This window comes from Candoia aspera, chromosome 4, assembly GCF_035149785.1.
Source record: "Candoia aspera isolate rCanAsp1 chromosome 4, rCanAsp1.hap2, whole genome shotgun sequence".
Taxonomy (NCBI): Eukaryota; Metazoa; Chordata; class Lepidosauria; order Squamata; family Boidae; genus Candoia; species Candoia aspera.
The window spans coordinates 95,621,474-95,643,714 of record NC_086156.1 but is presented as its reverse complement, the minus strand read 5'-3'; the positions used below and the strand labels follow the sequence as shown (position 1 = coordinate 95,643,714).

At 36.7% G+C, this 22,241-nt stretch overlaps 1 protein-coding gene across 1 annotated transcript; it reads left to right on the top strand.

The window, feature by feature from the left end:
* Window positions 1-1,431: 1,431 nt before the first annotated feature.
* LOC134496731 (vomeronasal type-2 receptor 26-like) lies at window positions 1,432-20,887 on the top strand. The gene is made up of 8 exons (XM_063302438.1): window positions 1,432-1,575; window positions 7,162-8,016; window positions 9,405-9,643; window positions 12,129-12,420; window positions 13,459-14,322; window positions 16,327-16,557; window positions 18,503-18,629; window positions 19,986-20,887. The coding sequence occupies exons 1-8, from the start codon at window positions 1,432-1,434 to the stop codon at window positions 20,885-20,887; spliced, it is 3,654 nt and encodes a 1,217-aa protein (XP_063158508.1).
* Window positions 20,888-22,241: the final 1,354 nt, after the last annotated feature.

Here is a 22,241-nt window from a genome sequence, read left to right as displayed (position 1 = left end):
ATTACTTCTATGCAGATATCAGCTCAACGTTGCCATTTTTTGACATCGCACACAGAGAATACATTTTACAGAACTCATTGGGGTTGCATACAATTCACCTAAACCAATATTGTCTTTGAGTTTAATATTCATCTTACTATATATCTCTCTATTCCACCTTACTGTATACTATTTTACCTTATCCTTTATTCTTATTTTCCCCTATCTTACTACATTTTATCTATTTTATCTCATTCTAGCCTATTTTATCCCATTATATTGTATCTTACCTCATTTTGTCTTATTCTATTTTCCTGCAGTTGATGTTTTGATATGGTCAAATAGACTAATCAATAAAGTATAATCAATCAATCAATGCTTCCCCAAGCTTGTTCACCACCATGCCACCTCCTGATTTCTACAATTCACCCAAACTATTGACAAATGATGATCTCATGTAAGGGGTTGCCACTCTTTCATGTGCTATGGGGCTTTTCCCCCTTATATCATAATATTTTACTGTAATATATTGATAAGTTCATTTCATCATAGTCATTTCTCATATACCTATATGTATGTTGTGTGCAAGACGTATATGCCATAGAAGATTACAGTTGTATTTTCCAAGCTTCTTTAGCATTTTAAATGGTACCTGTCTGTGTCTTTCTCTTTCTGTACTTCCAAAGTAAATAATATACTCACCACAGCTATATTATTTCTCCCTTCCTTATGTAACTGGAATGCTATAAGTCATGCCCTTAAACACTTTCCCATCTTCTCAGCACTGTCTTGATGTTTGCAATTGTTTCTGAATATTCTTAAGGCTTCTCTTCTAAGCTTTTAAAATTATTGGTAATATTCTGTTTGGGCTTCACATGATTAATTATTTTGCTCACTCTTTGCAGCCCTTTGCCTAATTCTATTTCATAATAAATACTTTTTCTTTAGTTTCTATCAGATGTTATAAAAAGGGGTTAAGCATGGTGATGCAGGTGCAGTTCGGGTTGTTGGAATGGCTTCATTCCCAGCAATCTTACTATATCTTATGAAGCCTCTTCCTCAAGCAGTGCAGGGGTCTGCAGAGAGGATTTGCAACATAGGACTTTAGAATTTTATACACTGTACCACAGACATACACATGTATGTCACTGGGATATTTTGGATTTTTATGATTCAAAGAATGCTACAGTTGTTTTATCTTCTTGTAGTTTGGTTGTCTGAATGTCTCAGTATATAAATGTATCATCAACATCATCATCTTCCCACCCATCAAAATATAAAACAAAATACAAATTTCCTTCTAGAGCTGTGACAAAGAATTACCAGCACATTTTGGCCTTGGAATTTGCTATAAAGGAAATTAATGGAAACCCTCATATATTACCAAATGTTACTCTAGGATTTAATATTCATGATAGCTATTTGACAGCCAGATGGACTGTTCAAGCTAAAATGCAACTTCTTTCTGCAAGAAACAGATTTGTCCCAAACTACAAGTGTGATATTCAGGACAATCTAACTGTAGTCATTGGAGGACTATATTCTGATACCTCCACCCAGATTGCAAATGTTTTGGACATCTACAAGATTCCTCAGGTAAGAAATGGATTCCAAGAACAAGACTATCCATCTGATTTAAAAAATGCAATCCTATATATTTATCTATGCAAACTGAATGGGACTCATCTTCAGATAAGTATGCATGTGACTGTACTCTTATGCATCTTTTTTTTTTTCTTTATACATGACTTGGTAATTTTACAAAGGACAAGAGACAGTTTATGCAATCAGACAAATATTATCTTTTGTGTAAATGTTAAATATGGACAAAGCAAACAATGTTTAAATCCAGATGGAGAATGTGCGCTTGTTATAACTTTATCTGTATTGTTACCTAGTGATTTTTTTTTTTAAAAGCAGTTAATGTAATTGTTACAAATGAAGTATGTATACCATGTTGTTGTTTATTCGTTTAGTCGCTTCCGACTCTTTGTGACTTCATGGACCAGCCCACGCCAGAGCTTCCTGTCAGTCGTCAACTCCCCCAGCTCCCCCAGGGACGAGTCCGTCACCTCTAGAATATCATCCCTCCATCTTGCCCTTGGTCGGCCCCTCTTCCTTTTGCCTTCCACTCTGCCTAGCATCAGCATCTTCTCCAGGGTGTCCTGTTTTCTCATTATGTGGCCAAAGTATTTCAGTTTGGCCTATAATATCGTTCCCTCAAGTGAGCAGTCTGGCTTTATTTCCTGGAGGATGGACTGGTTTGATCTTCTTGAAGTCCAAGGCACTCTCAGAATTTTCCTCCAACACCACAGTTCAAAAGCATCGATCTTCCTTCTCTCAGCCTTCCTTATGGTCCAGCTCTCGCAGCCATACGTTACTACGGGGAATACCATTGCTTTAACTATGCGGGCCTTTGTTGTCAGTGTGATGTCTCTGCTCTTAACTATTTTATTGAGATTTGTCATTGCTCTTCTCCCAAGGATTAAGCGTCTTCTGATTTCCTGACTGCAGTCAGCATCTGCAGTAATCTTTGCACCTAGGAATACAAAGTCTTTCACTGCTTCTACGTTTTCTCCCTCTATTTGCCAGTTATCAATCAAGCTGGTTGCCATAATCTTGGTTTTTTTGAGGTTTAGCTGCAAACCAGCTTTTGCACTTTCTTCTTTCACCTTCATCATAAGGCTCCTCAGTTCCTCTTCGCTTTCAGCCATCAAAGTGGTATCATCTGCATATCTGAGATTGTTAATGTTTCTTCCAGAGATTTTAACTCCAGCCTTGGATTCCTCAAGGCCAGCTTGTCGCATGATGTGTTCTGCATACAAGTTGAATAGGTAGGGTGAGAGTATACAGCCCTGCTGTACTCCTTTCCCAATCTTAAACCAGTCTGTTGTTCCGTGGTCTGTTCTTACTGTTGCTACTTGGTCGTTATACAGATTCTTCAGGAGGCATACAAGATGACTTGGTATCCCCATACCACTAAGAACTTGCCACAATTTGTTATGGTCCACACAGTCAAAGGCTTTAGAATAGTCAATAAAACAGAAATAGATGTTTTTCTGAAACTCCCTGGCTTTTTCCATTATCCAGCGGATATTGGCAATTTGGTCTCTAGTTCCTCTGCCTTTTCTAAACCCAGCTTGTACGTCTGGCAATTCTCGCTCCATGAACTGCTGAAGTCTACCTTGCAGGATCTTGAGCATTACCTTACTGGCATGTGAAATGAGTGCCACTGTTCGATAGTTTGAACATTCTTTAGTGTTTCCCTTTTTTGGTATGGGGATATAAGTTGATTTTTTCCAGTCTGATGGCCATTCTTGTGTTTTCCAAATTTGCTGGCATATAGCATGCATTACCTTGACAGCATCATCTTGCAAGATTTTGAACAGTTCAGCTGGGATGCCGTCGTCTCCTGTTGCCTTGTTATTAGCAATGCTTCTTAAGGCCCACTCAACCTCACTCTTCAGGATGTCTGGCTCTAGCTCACCGACCACACTGTCAAAGCTATCCCCGATATTGTTATCCTTCCTATACAGGTTTTCTGTATATTCTTGCCACCTTTTCTTGATCTCTTCTTCTTCTGTTAGGTCCTTGCCATCTTTGTTTTTGATCATACCCATTTTGGCCTGGAATTTACCTCCAATGTTTCTAATTTTCTGGAAGAGGTCTCTTGTCCTTCCTATTCTATTGTCTTCTTCCACTTCCGCGCATTGCTTGTTTAAAAATAATTCCTTATCTCTTCTGGCTAACCTCTGGAATTTTGCATTTAATTGGGCATATCTCCCCCTATCACTGTTGCCTTTTGCTTTCCTTCTTTCTTGGGCTACTTCTAGTGTCTCAGCAGACAGCCATTTTGCCTTCTTGGTTTTCTCTTTCTTTGGGATGTATTTTGTTGCCGCCTCCTGAAGAATGTTGCAAACTTCTCTCCATAGTTCTTCCGGGACCCTATCTACTAAGTCCAGTCCCTTAAATCTATTCTTCACCTCCACTGCATATTCCTTAGGAATATTAGTGAGCTCATATCTAGCTGATCTGTGGGTCTTCCCTAATCTCTTTAGTCTGATCCTAAATTGTGCAAGAAGAAGTTCGTGATCTTAACTACAGTCAGCTCCAGGCCTTGTTTTTACCGACTGTACAGATGTCCGCCACCTTTGGCTGCAAAGGATGTAATCAATCTGATTTCGGTGTTGTCCATCTGGTGAAGTCCATGTATAAAGTCGTCTCTTAGGTTGTTGGAAGAGAGTGTTTGTTATGCAGAGTGAATTGTCTTGGCAAAATTCTATCAGCCTGTGTCCTGCTTCGTTTTGTTCTCCCAGGCCATACTTACCTGTAATTCGAGGTGTCATTTGACTGCCCACCTTAGCATTCCAGTCTCCTGTGATGAAAATAACATCTCTTTTAGGCGTGTTGTCCAGTAGGTGCTGCAGATCCTCATAGAACTGCTCTACTTCAGCTTCTTCAGCATTTGTGGTTGGGGCGTATATTTGGATCACTGTGATGTTAGATGGCTTGCCCTGAATTCGAATTGAGATAATTCTATCATTTTTTGGATTGTATCCAAGCACTGCTTTAGCCACTTTACTATTAATTATGAAGGCTACTCCATTTCTTCTGTGGTCCTCTTGTCCGCAGTAGTAGATCTGGTGGTCATTTGATGTGAAGTGGCCCATTCCAGTCCATTTCTATTCACTGACACCCAGAATGTCTATCTTTAATCTTGACATCTCACCAATAACCACATCCAATTTGCCCTGGCTCATAGATCTTACATTCCAGGTTCCGATGGTGTGTTGATCCTTAGAACATCAGATTCGCCGTTCACCACCAGCACCGTCGGCCGCTAGCCGTCCTTTCAGCTTTGAGCTAGCTGCGTCATCACGTCTGGGGCTAGTTGAGCTCATCCTCTGTTCCTCCCCAGTAGCATTTTGACCATCTTCCGACCTGGGGGTCTCTTCTTCCGATGGTATACCGACATATCTCTGGTTGTACTGATCCATTTAGTTTTCATGGCAAGAATACTGAGGTGGGTTGCCATTACCTTCCCCAGGGATCGCATTTAGTCTGACCTCTCTGTCATGACCTTCCCGTCTTGGGTGGCCCTTCACGGTTTAGCTCATGGCATCATTGAGGTGCTCAAGCTCCAGCACCACGACAAGGTAACGATCCTTTGCTGAAGATGTATACCATATGCCTTGTGTTATTTAAAGTGACAACTATTTACCCATGGGTAGATATTTGTAACTTCAGTTCTGTCCTATATCAATGTCATGTCCCTGGTCAGATTAGGATCTGATATTGTAGCATAGGCATAGTTTGATTTGCTTAACAAATCTGTGACCAGTAATATGTCCCCAACAAAGCAAAACACTAATACGGTTGGAGAATTCTGTGTCCACCCCTGAATCATCAGTCAGTCAAGATTAGGAAATGGACTACAGAAATATTTGCTAAAAGAAGCAGAAGGCACCCTGTAGTTTGCTTTATTAATAATGAATATTTTGGGTATGTTTGTGTACTGCTGATTAATCTGATCTTACTCTGCTTCACTGGCCTTTTTCAGTCACATCAAAATGTATGTGTTAATGTACAACACATATATAGTGTTTTATAATGCCATATGTCAACTATAAACCAATTGCCACCATCAAGAGAAGTACAAAATAATGATCAGATAACTGTAGATGGGTCACATGACTGGTTGAGGTGTTACATGATTGGGTCTTGAATTGTCTAAGGAATTCTGCATTCCAAGTCTTTCAAACTTCATTTTTCTCCATTATACTTTTGGGGGGAGGGGTGGTTGACAATCTTCATTTCAATTGCTTCTTGGATTGTCCTTTTGCATTTACTGGCTTCAAAAATGATGGTTTTCATAATTTTCTCAATATGGTCTGAAGCAGGCCTTTTTGCACTCTTCAACAACTCCACTTCTTTCAGTAGATTTCTTTTTAGTTATTGTTGTTGCTGATGTTTGCATGTGTGTTTTCAATGCATCCTAACACACCACTAACCTGGTCTTCAGCACCCACCCTGTTTCCCGTATGGAAGTCATAAAGTAGCCAATTATTACAAAAGATGCAGAAACTCTTTTGTGAAGTAGAACAGGTTTTTAGTCATCAACCACCACTTTCATTGCATTGCCTTACTTGAGAGCTTTAGAAATTAATTATGAGAATAAGATACAACTTTTAAGAAACTTGTAGCATGAATAAATGGCTACGAAGAGTGGCTGCTATGTGCATCATCACCACTGGTCATCAGAGATGATTAATTTCCCTCTCAGCAGGTCATATACAAATACGTTCCATTTTTTTTAATGAACCTTTAATGTACCTTTTGGCACAGTATGATCGAAGATTTCCTGACTTATTTTACCAATATTACGCTGCTAGCATTGTTTAACATTGTTACAATGGTTAATGGACAATTATGATTCCAGACAGGAACAAATAAAAAAAATGAAACTGTAGTTTGAAGCTGGCTATGTAGCTGTGGTCTAAAACTGGTAATAATATCTAGTAAATTTTCAACTGATTACCATGATCTAATACTTTTAAAAGTGAATGAAAGAAGTTGTAATAGGAAAATGTGTTTTCTTCTGCTACCTCAAAATGTTAGTACAGTTTCAAGGTAAGATATAAAATGGTAATTAAAACCTTACATAATACTCTGATTTTTGGATGCAGCAAAAGCAAAAGTTGTCACTGAGTAAGTACTTTTCTTGCTTTTTCCTCTCCAGGTGAAAAACGAGTTTGTATATTATTTTAGGAGTTTATACAAGATAACAAAGAAGAGATATACCATTAAAAATAGCATACAATTTTTGTTTATTTATTTATTTCACAATGTTTATAATCTGCCCCAACCCCAAAACCCTTAATTAACAAGATAAAACCAACACTATAATAGAATCAAAATAGACAAAGACAAAACAAAACAAAATACAGCAGCAGACTGAACAAAATTAAAACTTGAAAGAGAGAACATATACTTTTGTTTACTATTGCAATGTAAGATGTAACATATTTAGTAACAGAACAACCTGAAAGTATTTTATTATTGTGTAGAAAGAGGTAATACAATTTACCTGTTCAATCATCGGGAATACACATATATGCACAAAAGACAGAGCTCTTTGAGTTTGAAAATTTCTCTATCTCCCTTCCAAACCTGTGTTTTTAGCTTTTGTATGGCTTTGGTCCAGGGGTGACTGATAAAACACATGTCCCTTCCTTCTTTCGGATGGTTCCAAATGAAGCCCATCAGTATGGAGGACTCCTCCAATTACTACTTCACTTTGGATGGATATGGACTGGATTTATTGCTGACAATTATGAAAATGGGGAGAGGTTTGTACAGAACATGCTACCAACATTTCTTAGTCATGGCATCTGTTTTGACTTCATTGAAATTTATTCCCAGTTACGGTTCTACGATGACCTTTTCAACATGAACCAATGGGTATATCAAGTATATGCTAAAGTCATGAGTAGCACAGCCATTTCAATAATATTCTATGGAGAAGCTAATTCCATGATAACACTGAGATGGATGCTATATTCACCAAACACAGCAGATACAATCCACAATGGGAAGTATAAACTCTGGATTCTGACAGCCCAAATGGAATTTGCAGCATTTGCTTTACAAATAAATTGGTGTGTCCATGCCCTCCATGGGGCCATATCATTTGCAATCCACACCAATGAGCTACTTAGATTCCAGACCTTCCTTCAAAGTAAAAACCCTTTCAGAACAAAAGAAGATGATTTTCTAAATATTTTCTGGGAGCAAGCCTTCCAATGTAAAATCCCAAGTTCAAGCATCACAGAAGAAGAGGCTGTCAAAATCTGCACTGGAAAGGAGAGACTAGAAAACATTCCTGGGCCTCTTTTTGAAATGAACATAACTGGCCACAGTTACAATGTCTACAATGCTGTGTATGCAGTGGCTCACGTTTTACATGCCATGCATTTGTCCAATTTCAAAGGCCCAACACTGAAAAAAAGAAAACTTCAGAATCATCACCCATGGCAGGTAAAAGCTTCAACATCTGTGCCTACTTCATATGTTACCAAGTACAGTAGCAGTGTCCCCATATTCCAATATTGTTTAGAGTGACCTGTTTGTGTAGATGGGATTGTAGCACTAGTAAACTCCAATTAAACCACCTCATCTCTATCTCTTCATAAGTCATGCTATCATGAGAATGTCAACTAGATAAGTAAAATAAAGATTCCATTCAGAGGTGATAGGCTTTCCAATCTTGTTTTCTCCATGTCTGCTCTAAATCCTAGGATTCTGATTCATACATACCATTGGTTTAAAGTAAAATAATAGGTTCATCTCATGGCTCATTTGATCTTTATATTTCTCTCAAAAGCTCCCTGGCTGAATTTCACTCAACTCAGCCATGCCAAACAAATAACAAGGAGTGTGTGCACATATCATACTTTGCTTCAAAAAATGAACCATATTATTTGGCCTGGTCTGCACAAAGTGCAAATGATATAAAGGAATCTTATATCCTTTCCTGCTGTTTCAGCACAGAATATTTCATGTTTTAAGCAATCCCAAATATGACTTTCTAAACTTGTTAACACATTTTGCCAGGACATTGTATAACCTAGGATTCAACAAATATAATCAGATACGTGGTAGCTAGATGAAACCTTTTAATTGGTTCTTTAAAAAAATAGACACAAGACAATTTTGACTGTAATCCTATAAATAAATGATTAGTCCAATATAGTTTCTTTCTGACTAATCATATTAAGCTTACATATTTAAAGCTGTAATGAATAACTCTTCCAAAATCTGTTTTGAAGAATTCAAGTAATACAGAGGAATAATGTCTCACTTTTAATTAAAAGGGTACTTTGTACCTAATACAAATGATCCAAAATCTGGTAGCACATTTCTATTAGAAAACTTTTGGGTTAATTACATTAAAGTGATAAAAATAGAACATTCTGGAGGGAAAAAAAAATATTGGAAATCACTGCAAATATCCTGTTGAAGCTCTACCAGTTGATGTGACTGTCTAGAGGAGCAAAACTTCATCATCATCATCATCATCATCATCATCAATGTATGTATGTAATTTTTATCCTGTCTTCATTGTTTTTATAAATAAGGTAGCGAACATACTTAATACTCTTTCCTCCTATTTTCCCCACAACAACCACCCTGTGAGGTGAGTTGGGCTGAGAGAGTGACTGGCCCAATGTCACCCAGCCGGCTTTCATGCCTAAGGTGGGACTAGAACTCACAGTCTCCTGGTTTCTAGCCTGTGGTCTTAACCACTAGACCAAACTGGCTCTCTTACATATTAGAACCAATATGTAAATATATGATACAGACCTTTTAGCTTTGATGGCTACGATGTACCTATTGTAACTACTGTTATTTCCATTTTCACTTAGCTCTATCATTTTCTGAAACGTATATCATTTAACAACACTGCTGGAGACAAAATTTCCTTTGAGCAGAATAGAGTGCTAGTTATAGGATTTGATATTATCAACTGGGTCACAACAACAAATACATCTTTCAATAGAGTAAAAGTTGGGAGGATTGACCTCCAGGTTCCACAGGATGATGCCTTCACCATTCATGAAGATGCCATTGTGTGGCACAGCTCTTTTAACCAGGCAGGTTTCAAGTACAGGCATTCACAAAAATATCACACTTTCAATGAAAGGAAAATATATCAGTGTACATGATGAAAGAGCAACTTTATGTGATGAATTTTGGTGACCCAAAATTGAAAGTCCTCCCTGCCTTCATGTTCTCTATTTGAAAGCTTTATATAACTGTAATTTAATAGAGCAACTTTTCATTGTTAAAGTCATAACAATGGTACTACTTCTGTAGTATAAATGACATGGAGAACTCCCCTAAAACCTGTGAGTTTTCAGCACAGATTTTAAATTTGCTATTTGTACATATTAAACTTGGATGTTCCTTGTCAATCATCTGCAGGTTAGATTCTTTTCATATGCATGTAAGAAAGAGTTCCTGTCACAAAATAAGATAAATCAAGGTACATTATTCTAGCTTTTTTTTTGGGGGGGGGGTGTTGCTGCAGAAATATATTTCTATATTTCATATATTTCTATATTTCATATATTTCTATATTTCATGCAAGTGCATGAATTCTAGTGCACTGCTTTCAATATATATTCCCATGTATGCCTGCTTACTTTCTTGTAATCCCTTCCTCTCCAGTGAATGTAAATACAAACATTAATTCCTTTCTTGCTATTTATCCCAGCACGGGGGTGAGCATTCAAAAGGGCTACTCCAGCATGATGGGGGGGGGGGCATTCCAAAGTGTGGTGGAGTGGGGAAATGGAAAGCACAGTTGCAGTCACAAGATTTCCCACTTAGCAACTGCTTTGCTTAGTGATGGAGTTGCTGGACCCAATTGTGGTCACTAAACAAGGACTACCTGTACTAGGATAGCAATCTATTTTGCTCACAATGGAAGAAAAATACAGCTAATATAAAATTCATCATGTATGGGAAGTGTAAGTCCCTGACATTACTTTCTCTAGAATTTTCATCTTCTCAGAGAGACCAGTTTTGTGATGAAATATTTGCATTTTTCTTTCTGGAACCAGAGCAAGGTTTGATCTTTTGAACTTCTCTGCTTTATTCATTATCATTAGCAAATTATCATATTATCATTATCATTATTTGGGGCCTTTTGGCTGTAAATAAAGAGTCTGAATTTGAATTATATACTTTCTGTTATCCCAAAAGGAAAGAGAAAATACTTCAGAGAGGAAAATATTTTTAGTAAAGCCATAGGTAGTATCCTAAAACCACAGTGTAATTATTGCAATTAGACCTGCTGCTCTCTAAATTGCCTCAGGACTTAAAGGAGAGAAAAACAAAACATTCATTATGAATGGTGGTATAAATGCAATTCCCTCACCCATCATTCAAAAATTTAATATAGAGAGATTACTGAACTCTGTCTTCAAATAACGGCACCTGCATTGAAAGGAACATTTGCTCTGAATATGGAATCATCAGTGATATTACTACTGGTGATACTTCCCTGCATATTATGTAAGGCTGCTAAATGTGGATTCCAAAATCTTCAGCCCATTCTTCACCAATATTATCAGCCAGGAGACATTATATTTGGTGGCATTGTTTCCCAAAGCTTCATCTTGTCCACTCCAGAAGATTTCAGCCAACAACCTCTTCCAATAACATCTGAAGAAATTATGTAAGATTTCCCCCACAATACAGTTTTCGGCTGATTTGCACGTTTGAAATTACCAGGTGTGTGTCCACAATAATGGTATAGTAACTCAAGCCGGAGTTACCATTGTTAAAGCTTCAGGTTAATTTTATTTCTGCATATCCATTCCCTATTTTTAGAACACTTCACAAAGGCAACACAGCATTGCCCTTACCTAAAATCAACATTGTGCATTTACTCTAAATGCCCAAGGAAGCCACAGCATTATTTGGATTAGAGAAACACATGCAAATATCCTTTTTGTGTGAGACCAGAATGCATAATATTCAGTTCTATGGCCACTGAAGAGGTCTTTATCTATCTTGAAGATTCCATTGTAAGTTCTAGTCAGATACATAAAGTGAAACATTCAAAAAATGATTCCCTTTCCTTGGCAAAAAAAAACAAAAAACTCAGAATCCATTGCTTGCCTTTTATAAAACTGCCTTTTGTTCCATAATTTTCCCTTTCTTCATTTTTCATTTTAACTTCTTTCCATTGCTAATGCCTTTTCAATGTCATTTTTATTTTTTCATGGTGTTCAAAGAAATACCATTTTATTTCATATTATGGTATTGGTGTTCTTTAAAAAAAAAAAAAAAAAAAACCTCTTTTAAATAGCCTCACCAGAACAATGCATTTTAAATCAGAAAACATTATTTAAAATCATACATTTCTTTCATAAATTCTTTCAGAAAGATTTTTTTTTTATTAGAAAGAGCAATAAATGTATCCACGCCTCTCTTTAAAAGTTGCTGTAAGAGTCATTGTGAGGATAACATCAGGAAATATAGCAGATTTTTTTTATAATGTAATATGTTAATTTAAAAAGTAAATAGCATATCTTATTAAACAAGGTATATGCTTGTAACCCATGGGAATCTTCTTGTAGTGTGGTGACTAAGAACTATCAACATGTCTTGGCCTTGGAATTTGCAATAAAGGAGATCAATGAAAATCCCTTCATTTTACCCAATGTCACCCTGGGATTCCACCTGTATGATATCTACTCTGATGCCAGATTGACCTATCAAGCCACAATGCAACTTATTTCCATGAAGAACAAATTTATTCCCAACTACAAGTGTGGCCTCAAGTACAAACTAAGTGCAGTCATCGGGGGACTTCACTCAGAGACCTCTCACCTGATAGCAAATATTTTGGATATCTATAGGATTCCACAGGTAGGTTGTATGTACAGAATATGGAACTAAGCAAAATGGGGTGTTTCAGGTTTAATTGTATATTTAATAGCCCCAAATCAATGCATTTTATGCAGACAGGGATCCCTTGTAAGTAATGTCATATCTGAATTAATGATAACAATTTTTATATCAATTCAATTCAAATCAAAGAATGTGTTCTTCGTGAACAGACATATAAGAGGTTGCTACCATCCTCAAAATACTTCTCAGCTTAAAAACTGTATACATAAATGTGTACATTTAAGTTGTGATAGATAGACAAAAATAAATGTTTGGGAAACCTGTTTGTAAACATGGATAGTTACGTTTAAAAGAATATGCGTATGAGGAAATTGGAAACAACATAGGAAAATACACTGTAAGTATAAGAAGTATTATCTTTATGATGTTACAGATAAAGATTACTACTGAGATTTTGATTTTTTTTTTCCTGGAAATATGATTGGATACTTATCTGACATGTTGCTTTAATCACACTTATTTGGAGTAATGTGCTTAGGACTGTCATTTTTATTTTCAAAGAGAAGGACCAAAGTCTCAATAGCTATTATCACCCAATGATACCCCCACATATTCTTAGGTTGCCATTTACCCATGACATTTTTGTTACTGCAAATAAAATTCTCCTTTAATAGCATAATTAAGAAGTGTCCTTCTTTTCTATTAATGCTGTAACGCAGAGTTAAACTCTGGCCTTTTGGTCTCCTCAGTTATTCTTTCTGAAGTGCCACATCAACGGGACTAATGTGAAAGTTTTGCATAAAAGAAAGCATTTTTTTTAAAGTCATTGCTATAGTGAAAACCGAAGAAATAATCATTGCCCTCCTCTATTACATTGATATATCAGCTCAGATTTATCGGTATTAGTTCCCATGGTAAATCACTGGAAATATTTAGGTTACTAATTTTAGATTGGGACAAAATCATCATCATCTGAGTCATGATACTTCACACAAACCAACACTGTATATGACATTTCTGTCCATCACCTCACCTCACTTCCTAATCTGTTTGTAGCTCCTGTATGGCTCTACTCCAGTGAGGACATGTAAAACTGAATTACTTACCCCTTATCGGATGGTTCCAGATGATGCCCTTCAATATCTAGGAATTCTTCAGTTACTCCTCCATTTCAAATGGATATGGATTGGATTCATCGCTGATGATAAAGATAATGGAGAAATGTTTCTGGAGTTCATGCTTCCATTGTTTTCTAAGAGTGGAATATGTTTAGCTTTCACAGAAACATGCCCTCAGAATGTAAGCTTTGATGATTATAAGGAAGACATCATAAGGAAAGGGTCTGAAATGTATGAAAAAGTCATGAGCAGTGGAGCTAATGCTTTGGTCTTCTATGGAGAAGCTGATTCCATCATATTTTTGAGATGGATGCTATACTTCCCAGAAATAGAAGTTAGTTTATGCAAACCGAAGGGTAAAGTCTGGATTCTTACTGCTCAGATGGAGATAAAATCACTTGTCTTTCAGTGGGCTTGGGATATACAGGTCATCCATGGTGCTCTGTCTTTTGCAATTCATTCCAAAGACCTGCAGCAATTCAAAGCATTTATTCAGGGAAGGAACCCTTCCAGTGCAACAGGAGATGGTTTGATCATTGATTTTTGGGAACAGGCCTTTCGCTGTGTTTTCCCCAATACTCTCTGGGGTCAAATTGAGGGTGACATCTGCACTGGAGAGGAGAGACTGGAGAACCTTTTGGGACCCTTTTTTGAAATAAGCATGACTGGCCACAGCTACAGCATCTATAATGCTGTCTATGCAGTGGCCCATGCCTTGGATGCCATGTTCCTATCTAACTTCAGACCTAGAACAAGGACGGAAGAAGATGGGACAATAAAACTGAATTATCAGCCATGGCAGGTCAGTTCTGTGAGAAATGTTATTACATAACCTAGCACTATAAGCATATGCCAGCAGTAAACTTCCATGCCCTGAAAACAATAGGCGTGTTTGTAATAAATGCAACCAAAGATCAGCAGGTTTAACAACACCCATGCGAACAGTGCCTAAAACCTCCCTCATTAGGACCTCACATCATTTGTGAATGGGAGGTGGGACAGTTTCATAAATGTGTTACTCTGTCATCAGAAAATGGATTGAAAATTTAAGATTTCTAAAGGAATTGAAATTAATTGATATAAGTATGACTATGCCCAGGAAACTGTAATATTCTATCCCCAAAAGGCAGATGTTTAGCTTACTAAAGAAGGATTGGCCAAGAAAGATGGAGACAATATAGATGAGCCATTTCCAGATCTTGAAATTATAGGAACTGGTTGTTCTGGGCTAGATTAAACTCTACCCAAGAAACAGGTCTGTACTCAGATAAGTTCCTGTTGCAGAGTCCTGGAAAGCATTTGGCCCAAGATCAGAAAAAAGACACCAGGCATTTCTACAAAAATAATTGTATTTAAACAAAGTATAGAGCATAAAACAGTTTCCTTATCCAGAGCCCTGGATAGGCAAATCCTTAAATACAAAGAATTATTTTAGAAAACTCATACATGCACACACACATGCTGAGCAAATCGAAAGGGCAGCTAAACAGAAACCTTCTGGTAGCAAGTCCAGGCAAGTTCCTCCAGGCAAGTTGCAGCTTTTTCTTATTTGGTCATCCTTTCCACACCCCAACCTGAAGCCAATTAAGTTTGACCTTCTCACTCTGCCGAAACTTAATTACCATAGATACTGTTCCTCTGAAGCTAAATTTCCTGGCAGAAAGTGTGTGTGTGTACACACACACACACAGACCCCAACAGCTCCTAGATCCATCCTTGCCACTGACTTCAATGGCTACTGATTGTATTACTAGCTTGGTAAATCTGCTCTGCATGGGACAGCTTAGCCTTCCTGAGACATGTACTGGTTATATCAAATATGAATTACTGTAATGCATTCTAGGTGGAAGCTTCTATCTGGAAGCTAGAAATTCAGAATGCTAAATTACTGGCTACCCTGTTTTACCATGCACTTATTTCCACTATGCTAAAAATTCTGCATAGAGTGCCCATCTGTTACAAAGTCAGATTCAGGAGTTGGTATCTATCTATGTACTACTAAAACTATGTGTCTGTTTGATTCTTATAACTTTTAACGGGGCAAAACGGTGCACCATAGGCTAACATTTTTTGAACCAAAGAACTTCAAATGGGATAACTTACAGAATGCATCCAAACTCTGGGATCCATGACTCCCATAGTATAGAAATTTGGCAAATTTTATAAAGCATTTTATGACATAAAAATTATCATAAAACATTTAATGACATAATACAAAGTGTCATAGGACATTTCCTGTAGTCAACTCCTGATGTTTGACTGGGATATATAGTTCAACATGGGCTACTTTCAAGGCAATACATCTCAATGTCTCCCTGAATTAAAAAAAAACAAAAACTTTTCCAATACATTAGAAGGTCTGCCATTGTTGAAGGCATTGAGAAATCTGGTAAGGAAACATCTCTGAAATTATGATTCAATAGGTCATGGGTTGTCTAGTAAGTATATAAAGATCTAAACAGCACAGGACCAGGTTACCTTACCATTTATATCAACCCCTCATTCCACAGACATTCTGTTTTGTGTGGCCTGGCTTGCAGATTTCCACCTTGCCACAAAATGGAGATAGGGTTTCTCTGCAGTGGGGCCTGTTTTGAAGAATGATTTTCCCTCTCTTGTATTCTAGGATACAGCTCTGATATGCGTTAAGCATTCTTTGAAAATGTATCCTTTATGCAGCTACCAACTCATGCTATTAAGCTTAACTGTGAATTATTTTATTTGATAATGCTGTAACAACCATTCTGGGATTTATAGATGTTAGAAGTGATATACACAAAACTGTATATGTGTCTTTTCAATCTAGCTTCACTTCTTTCTGAGGCAAGTCTCATTTAACAACAGTGTAGGAGATAAAATATTTTTTGACCAGGATGGAATGGTAGTAGCAGGATTTGATGTCATAAACTGGATTACATTCCCAAATCAGTCCTTTGCTAGAGTAAAAGTTGGAAGAATGGATCCCAAAGCCCCTAATCCTGACCAGGCATTTACCATCAACAATGATGCTATTGTGTGGCACAGCTGGTTTAACCAGGTATGACTTAAATGCAGTATCTGGGGAAGTACCCACATTTTTATTTATTTATATATATATTTAAAGTTTTACAAAGAACAGAAAAACTAACAGAAACTAATGAAGTGTAAAAGGAGAAAAGAAAGGAAAAAGGAAAAAAGGAAAGAAAAAGTGTAGAAAGAGATAATAAAAAGAAATAGAAAGGAGAAACTTCCAATTTCTTCTGCAGCAACTGAAGTACAATTACAAAATTAACTCTTACTCTATGGTTACCAAAAAAGCTCATTTTTTTTTTCTGTTATCCAGTCCCCCCCCCCCTTTTCTAATTATCAAACCACAAATCCTAAGTGCATTTCTTTCCATTTCATGCAAAAAGTCTATAAGGGGTTTCCAGTCAGCCATAAATGTAGATATTGTTTATAAAAAAGGTTAATTTAGCCATCTCCTCTTCTATCATCTTCACCAGCCATTCCTCCATTGTGGGTAGTGTTGAACTGGGAACTACCCACATTTTGAAATAATGCAAAGACACTGAAATTTTAAGGAATGGAATCCAAATGTCTTCAATGTGTTTTAATTCTGAGAAGGCATACATAGCATTGCTCTTCTCAGCTCTGAAAGTTGATTTTCATCCTGTAATGATTGCATGATGGCCTTTTATCTTACCCACCTTTGAAAAGATATGCAGTTATCCTAGCCACATAGGCTTATATTTCATCTTCCTTCCTTCCTTCCTTCCTTCCTTCCTTCCTTCCTTCCTTCCTTCCTTCCTTCCTTCCTTCCTTCCTTTTTATGGAAGATTGGATTCTTGGACATATGATCTCTTTTCAAGTTCTATTTACTATATGTGACCAAGACAGTTATCTCAAACACATCTGAAATATTTCTGAAGGAAAAATGCAGTTTTGTACTCTTGCTTTTGTATGATGAGATATAAATGTTTCAACAAGGGAAAAATTGGTGTGATTTATGATGAATAACATAACAGTTTAACGCTTTGTGTGTGCTATATGCTCTACTGAATTTACCCAAATGTCATAGGAAATGCAACAAGAAAGGAGTTGTAGTGGGATTCTAATTCAATCAAAACTTATTTATAGTCCTCCTCCTAAGACTAGATTAATTGGTACCGCTTCGGCGGGAAGGTAACGGCGTTCCGTGAGTCATGCTGGCCACATGACCCGGAAGTGTCTATGACAACGCCGGCTCCAAGGCTTAGAAACGGAGATGAGCACCGCCCCCTAGAGTCGGACACGACTGGACTTTACATCAAGGGAAACCTTTACCTTTACCTACCTCCTAAGACAGAGAATGCATAAATAACTTTTGAGACTAAAGTATGTGGTTGTTTATTTTTTTTTTAAATTTTCTCTTTATGTTGCTTGAGTTTTAATCTTAACATGGATTACATTTATTTATTTTATTTTTATATCATACCAAGAGCTGTGAGATTGAGGCAGGATATAAATAATATAAACAAAACCATCCTGAGAAATATTACTTCAGCATCCTTGTCCCAAAATTCCAGTCCCATTTGTTTCAAGAAGCCTGGTGAAACCATTCATTGTGATTAGAAGTTAGAACTATTCCCTTTATTTCTCCTAGTTCTTCTCAATGGAATTTTCCTTATAGGAAGAGCTTATGTCTTGCAAACAAATTATATTCAGTTCTATAATTCAGATTCAGTCTAGGATTTAGGAGTTTAGTTTAGTTTAGTTTAGTTTAGTTTAGTTTAGTTTAGTTTAGTTTAGTTTAGTTTAGTTTAGTTTAGTTTAGTTTAGTTTAGTTTAGTTTAGTTTAGTTTAGTTTAGTTTAGTTTAGTTTACATCCCTCTGGCAAAACGTTTACCATATAAGAAAAAAAGTCCTGCTGTCTATGATATTAAGGAATCTAAGAATTTCTTATTATATTCATCCTTTCATACTTTTAAAAATTCAGTTATTCTTCCATTTTATTGATGCATTAGGCACAGCCTCTTTCTGTTTGTAATGACAATTGTCGTTCTGGATATAGCAAGCAGAAGAAGGAAGGGAAGCCATTCTGCTGTTATGACTGCATTCCATGTTCAGAAGGAAAGATATCTACACTAAAGGGTAAGAGTTGTGCACTGGTTATCAGAGAGGTTGATTATATTTGAAAGAAAGACATATGATGGTCACTATGTCCGAAGCAATACTTCTTCTCTATTTAAAATATGATGGAATGTTATGGCTTAACTTGTGTGAGTATCTGTACTCTTGCAACTTCATTGGGATTGATGATTAAAGTATGACCAGAATCAAAAAAAACACTGCTTTATTTTTGAACTACATGAAGTCAAGCAGTTTACTGATAAATGATGTCTGAAAATAATATCAATATTATTGAAAATAATATTATCAATAATCTAACAAAACAACATAAATTAGAATTCAGTAACCTTTTTAAGTGCCAAACTTTATTAAAATAAAAACATATTTTACAATGGCTAAATGTGAGATCATTAAACCTCAAGAGAGTCTCCAGTAACCTCTCCCCTGAGCTTTCATACAGTCTCATATATCATCAGAATCTGATATGATCTCCCATCAGATGTTAATCTTCTCATCTGAAATTCCATAAAATCTCTGGCAAGAAGACAGAAATCTTACAAAATGTCACAATCACATGAGCATTCAGTCACCTTCCTTTTTTTTTTTTTTTCCGAATTTCATTTTTTGGTTAATTTGCATCTTTAAGGTTGCTCTACACTGTTTTTGTACCCATTTCAAAAATCTTCTATATACATATACACATACACATACACGCACACATATACACTTTTTTTTCTTTGTACTATTTTTCTCCTTTGTTTTATTAAATAAAAAAAACCTAAAATCTTTAGAAGTCAGCCTGAATAAAGTAGAAACCAAAATCATCATCATCATCATCATCATCATCATCATCATCATCATCATCATCATCATCATCTCCAGAAGTCATCCAGAAGATTTATAGGAAATTTTGTATGCACTGCTTCCACAATATATATATTTTAGCCAATGATGTTCCTAAACAATAATGCACATTTGTGCATACGTTACCCTAATAGGTAGAATTTTGTATTCATTTTTTAGGGATACCCCAAAATAATTTCTTCCTCATCCCTCATTCTTAAGAATTTAAACCCATACCTTTTCTTGATACACCTATCACTGTGTAATTCAAGGTAGAATGTGGGGAGAGTGTTAAAGGAACTCTGAAGATAATCTTGTAAATGGTAAGCAGCTCCACCTTAATGGTAAGCAGCTCCTGTGAAATCTTTGCAGACCAATGATGAATTTATCAGCACATCTATATTTCTATGTTATCTGCATGGGGTAAATAGTCTAAGCTTTCTTCCTCATTCCCAGCATTCGGTTGAAGAGGTCTTGATTTCCTTAGAGTAAGTAGACATAAGAGAAATCATTTTTTCTTCTTTTTTTACCCAGATACAGCTGACTGTTTTCAGTGCCAAGAAAATCATTATCCAAACAAAGATCATAATTCATGCATCCCCAAGAGCATAGACTTTTTGTCATATGAAGAACCGCTGGGGTTTGGCTTATTTCTTGGGATTCTTACATGTTCCTTGATAACAGCTCTGGTCCTAGGGATATTTCTGAAGCGCCACAACACCCCTATTGTCAAAGCCAACAACCGGAATCTCTCATATATTCTCCTCATCTCCCTCTTGCTCTGCTTTCTTTGTGCATTACTCTTCATTGGCAAACCTACTCAGGTGACCTGTCTTCTCCGACAGACTACTTTTGCTATTACATTCTCAGTGGCTGTTTCTTGTGTGTTGGCAAAAACCATGACTGTTGTTTTGGCTTTCATGGCCACCAATCCAGGATCAAGAATGAAAAAATGGATAGGGAGAAAACTAGCCACTTCCACTGTCCTTTGCTGTTCCCTTATTCAAGCGAGTATTTGTGCTGCATGGCTGACAACCTCTCCCCCATTTCCTTCTGCTGACACACATTCAGTGCCTAATGAAATTCTCTTGCAGTGTAATGAGGGATCAGTTGGAATGTTTTACTATGTTTTTGGATATTTGGGTTTCTTGGCATTGGCAAGTTTCACTGTGGCTTTCCTTGCCAGGAAGTTACCTGACGGTTTCAATGAAGCCAAGTTCATCACTTTCAGCATGTTGGTCTTCTGCAGTGTTTGGCTCTCCTTTGTTCCAACCTATCTGAGCACTAAAGGGAAATACATGGTGGCTGTGGAGATCTTTTCTATCTTAGCCTCTGGTGCTGGGCTGTTGGGCTGTATCTTTTCCCCCAAATGTTACATTATTTTGCTGAAGCCTAAGCTAAATACACGGCAACAATTAACAAGGAGAACCCCCTAAAAATGTAAGTCCTACTGTAGATGCCTTCACACCTAAAACATATTTCATCTGATTCTCCATTGCATAGCTCTTTCCCACTGATCTTCAAATGATCCTTTATTTAAAAGTCCATTTGGAGAATAACATGTCCTTAAAATCTTACCAATATGTGCTTTGAGGACAAGATGCCAAGATAACATTCTTTATAAATGACATTTTGGAATACTGTTTTACATTACAAATCACCTTTTCAATTAAAAAAAAAATGCTTTATATTCGGTTCTGATGGCATTAGTTATTGGGAAACTGAAAACGTGTGCAGGTGATTTATGTGTTCTTAGCTGATGATGGTACATAACTCTTTGAATGATAGCCACAAGAATTATGCCAACAAAAATGATTTATTTATTTATTTATTGGATTTGTTTAGGCCACCCAATATGTAATGATATGTGGGAAAGACCCTGGTAGATGGGGTGAAGAGATGCTGCCTAGGGAACAGTCAGATAAGAGACAGCATAGACTGCGGATGCATAGTGGGCAGAGCAAGAGGCTCAGAAGGGACTCTTTTGAATAGAATAGAATAGAATAGAATAGAATAGAATAGAATAGAATAGAATAGAATAGAATAGAATAGAATAGAATAGAATAGAATAGAATACTTTATTGGCCAAGTATGAATAGATATACAAGAAATTTGACTTTGGTGCAAGAGCTCTCAATATATTTACATAACATCAGAAAATAAACAATAATAAAGTAGTAATGCTATTTACTAAAACTAAAAGAAAAGAATTGAAGGAAAATAATACTATGGCTATTAACTAACACACACTCATATTTAAAGAGAAAATTAAGGGACAGTATACTGCATCTGTTGTCTAACATATATTCACATTTAACAGAGAATTACCGGTCCCATCTTAGCAGTCATGTCTTACCATACTTAGTTTCTCAGGCTGTACAGTAGATGGCAGGACAAATAGACTTTCAGACTTTCAAGATTCTGTTAATGTAGCTTTACAATAAAGTAGAATTAGCTTATATAGTGGTATTTCTTTGTTCTACCTGGTAAGGCTGACACAATACCAAGAAGATTCTGGGAGGCAAACAATAAATCTAATGCATAGGTTGAAAACACATTAAAACCACATAATTGGTTGGACCAAAACAAGATTCCCCCAGCATGCAAAAACTAGTAGGGGCTCCACAACTAGTCCAACCCTGGGTCTCAGAAAATAGCCAGGTCTTAAGAGACGTCCAGAAACCAAGGAGAGCGGGAGCCATGGAAATATCTGGGGGGATGCTATGCCAGAGGGCAGGGGCTGTGAGAGAGAAGACACATTTCCTCATTCCTATAAGATGACAACATTTA